Source organism: Aedes aegypti, chromosome 1 (assembly GCF_002204515.2).
Source record: "Aedes aegypti strain LVP_AGWG chromosome 1, AaegL5.0 Primary Assembly, whole genome shotgun sequence".
NCBI classification, from domain to species: domain Eukaryota; kingdom Metazoa; phylum Arthropoda; class Insecta; order Diptera; family Culicidae; genus Aedes; species Aedes aegypti.
The window spans coordinates 229,080,495-229,084,267 of record NC_035107.1 but is presented as its reverse complement, the minus strand read 5'-3'; the positions used below and the strand labels follow the sequence as shown (position 1 = coordinate 229,084,267).

Genomic DNA, 3,773 nt, shown 5'->3' with positions numbered 1-3,773 from the left:
AGCATGGATCACAAACAAGAACTAGTTTAAAATGCTCAATTTTACATGCTCACTACCGCCACCTAGCGGCAAAATCGCGAACTAAACTTTTGGCCTTCCGGATGTCCTTGATCCCCTGAACAACTTTGCTGAAGATCGCTTCTTTGCAAGTCGTAAGGATCTCGAGATATAGCAATGTGAATTTACCTGTTCTGAGGTGATGCTAAACTTTTTTTGGGGTGATTCCATATTCAGCTGAGTGTTGAAAGAAAATATACTTTTCAGTTTATTGATTACTAGTGGTCCCGGCAAACTTCGTCTTTCCATCAAGTAGGCTGCTGGAAAACGCTATGGACGTCCCATTCAAAATGACAGTTTCGTTTAATCCCGTTTTTTTAGACATTCCCGCGGAATATTCTGAGCTTTTTATACACACAAACACGTCGGAACACTTCAGGGACATAATTAAGATCGAATTTTAAAAATCCGATAGCCCTTTCTCAAGCCATTTCTTGACATACAAACACCATTTCATTTTTATTTATATAGATATTCTGTCCATCTTTTCACAACTGTAACCCCATTGTGCAGTCAACAGCCTGATCGCACTCTAAATTTTCATTTTGTGCGTAACAGCCCCCAGTACGCAAATCCTGCACAAAGTTCAACCCGTACCCACCTTTTACGTGTCATATGCCGATGTGTATGTGCGTTGTCGTCGTCTGGTGTGTTCAACCTGCGCCGCCGCCAGTACAGATCATCACCCGAGATTTTTCCACCCACTCACCCACCATCGGAGCGAAAACCTGTTGCGTATGCGCGTTTAGCCGTCCACACTTCCCGGGACACACGGGAATGCCATTCTTCTCGGCCGCGGATTCCCTCCGGCGCCGTTATTCTTTCCCCCTTTTGTATGGGGGGATTCGCTCACGTCTGTATTGGTCCGATCCCTCCGATGTGGGCGTCTAAATTTAGCTGGCCGCTAGCGATTTTCTCGACCGGCCCAACAGCCGGCTCGGGCCACCGCAAAACAGCAAACCCAGGGGCCTCTGCCGAAAAAGGCAACTGCACAGCATAGCGCCCTGTCCGCTCGGCACTTGGGTGTGTGTATGTGTGAGTCCTAGCCATTCGACACCAATCCGACCCAATCGGGATATGTACGGGTCAAACTCGACGGCAGCTGTACTTATCAACGCCGGTGCTCTACAGCAATCAGTCGCTCAGGAGCTTCGGCCAAGTTAAGTCGCTCTAGTTAAGAACCAACCACCCAAGCACCATGGTAAGGAGATAGTGTGGGGCTTTCTAAGTGATCATCATCTTTATCTGCCTTTGATGGAGATTGGAGATATTGGTGGAGCTGCTGCGGATTTTGGATTCCTGTGGTCTGCGAAGTGAAGATTTTTTGATTGATCTGTGGTGATGGAAAGTGATCGCGATATGGATTATGATAACGGATTGTGGGAAGGCGAAGGATTCGTGGAAGATTTGGAAGTTTGGACATGTGCACGTGTTCGGGAAGGTGATGAAACTTGAAATAATGTGAGGAGATTGGAAGAAAATAGCGATCGAGGTGAAGAAAGTGGTCTAAAGGATACACTTCTGAAAGACGATTCAGAATTGTGCATTTGAAGGAGAGTTCAATGATGAGAGCCGAATTTGGAGCTTATTCCGGTGGCTGAACAGTAAATTCAATGATTACGTCATAGTTTTGCTTGCAGTGAATGTCAAACGATCGAGCCTTTGGAATGCGAGCTCGCTGAATATCTCCACGCCTAGCGAGGTTGCATCATCATTGAAGTGATAGATTATTGTGATTCCGCAGTTTTCTCTTTTGAGCAATCATGTTAAGAATTCTTAAAAGTTTTCAAGTTATTATCTAATCAGTTGAATCAGTTTCCAATTAATGGGTGGTGACATCGCAGTTTTGAATTTTCTAGTCGGCAAACTGTATTGAGAAAATTAGTTCTACTTATGATAGACATCGCAGAAGCTACTCGGTGTGGAAAATCTGTTCACTCGCACATTTCTAAAAATAGTCCTGTTTTTCACCGAGCACCGTCGACGGCGACGTCTCTCTCAAGTGAGGTGTTTGTCGGTGGTTACGTAAAAATCTATATTCTACATGCACACGCACCATCCGAGCGCCGCCAGCACATATAGGTCGTGAAATACTTGATCTTCCGAAAATAGATACCTTTGCCTTCGCATTACCGTTGATCATGTTGGCTCGTTTGGCCACCATTCCGCAGTGACTAATCAAGATCATCGCAGACGTAGACCGGAAAGATGGAATCTAACGCAGCGTCGTCAATTCGGCGAGATTTTGGCACTTTGATAGTTGATTAATGGTATGATGTGATCTTTCTTTCTGCCAATCCCCTTCCAGTCTGAGAAGCCAAAGAAGACCAAGAAGAAGGCCTCCTCCAAGGAAGAGACTCCCGCCGATACCCCTGCGCCAGCTGAGACTCCAGCGGCACCAACCCCCTCGGACTCTGGTTCGCAGCGAGGATCCACCCGCGGCTCTTCCTCCCGCAAGGCTAAGAAGGCCCCATCCTCTGTCTTCGTCCTCTTCTCCCAGAAGCAGATCGCCGAATTCAAGGAGGTAAGCAGATATTGAACGCTCCTTTCTTGAACTGTATCATCAACCGTCTTCCTCGTTTCTTCCTCTCACAGGCCTTCCAGCTAATGGACAACGACAAGGATGGTGTGATCGGCAAGAACGATCTCCGCTCGACCTTCGATGCTTTGGGTAAACTGGTATCCGATAAGGAATTGGACGAAATGCTTGGCGAAGCACAGGGCCCACTCAACTTCACCCAGCTGCTGACGCTGTTCGCCAACCGCATGTCCGGCGGAGGACAAGATGACGATGATGTCGTCATCAACGCCTTCAAGGCCTTCGACATGAACGGCAAGATCGATGGCGAGAAGTTCCGCTACGCACTGACCCACTGGGGCTCCGATAAGTTCTCCGAGGATGAGGTTGACGATGCCTTCGACCAGATGATCATTGACGATAAGGGCTTCATCGACACTGCTGCCCTGATCGGAATGCTCACCGGCACCGAAGAGGGAGAGGAAGAATAAACTCCTCGCCTCCCCCTTCCACATCCCCTCATCCCCCCAACCCCAAAACCCATTTAAAAAACAATCCTTTTTTCTATTTATTTTAATACCAAACTTAAACTTGTATAAAAAAAGAGAAAAACAACATCTACAAAAAAGATCAAGCAGTGACAACAACAACAACAACAACAATACGGAGAACATCTTCATGTTAATCACAATTCCATTTGCTTACATCATCTGATTCTAAATTATTAATTTTTATTTTCTTATGATAAGACATGAATTTTTAAGCTATAAGAAGAATAAAGTTATATAGAAAACTGAAAAAAAAACCTAAAAAATAAAGTGAAAAAAAGTGCAAAAGAACTCTCGTACCGAGGAGAAAAACTTACAAACTCGATTGCGTCTTTCTTACAGTGTCACAGCAGGGTAGCGTAGTCAGATCACCGTGTAGCGAACTCGAAAAAACAAAGTGAGACAGGAGGAATGCACGCGTAGGAGAAGCACTTTGACTTTTTTTTGTTCTAATTTGCAAAAATAAATGTGTTTTCTGTTAAATGAAAATCACACTAACACGAGTGAAAGTAGTACTGGCATTCCTGGAGCAAGAGAAAGAATTTGTTTTCGTTCTCTCGATCTTTCCAGTTAAGAAAGAGTGGTGATGGTGATTTATGTGATTCGGTTTCGAATAGTAGAATCTCGTTCTAACGAGACACGAAACAAGA

The 3,773-nt window shown here is 45.1% G+C and overlaps 1 protein-coding gene across 1 annotated transcript; it reads left to right on the top strand.

Moving 5' to 3' along the window:
• Positions 1 to 1,099: 1,099 nt before the first annotated feature.
• Positions 1,100 to 3,773, top strand: LOC5580173 (myosin regulatory light chain 2). Its single transcript, XM_001655528.2, has 3 exons — positions 1,100 to 1,258; positions 2,366 to 2,581; positions 2,653 to 3,773. The coding sequence occupies exons 1-3, from the start codon at positions 1,256 to 1,258 to the stop codon at positions 3,064 to 3,066; spliced, it is 633 nt and encodes a 210-aa protein (XP_001655578.1). The 5' UTR covers positions 1,100 to 1,255; the 3' UTR covers positions 3,067 to 3,773.

Coding starts and splice junctions, on each gene's coding strand:
- LOC5580173 (XM_001655528.2), top strand. Junction 2,582..2,652: donor AGATCGCCGAATTCAAGGAG/GTAAGCAGATAT, acceptor TTCCTCTCACAG/GCCTTCCAGCTAATGGACAA.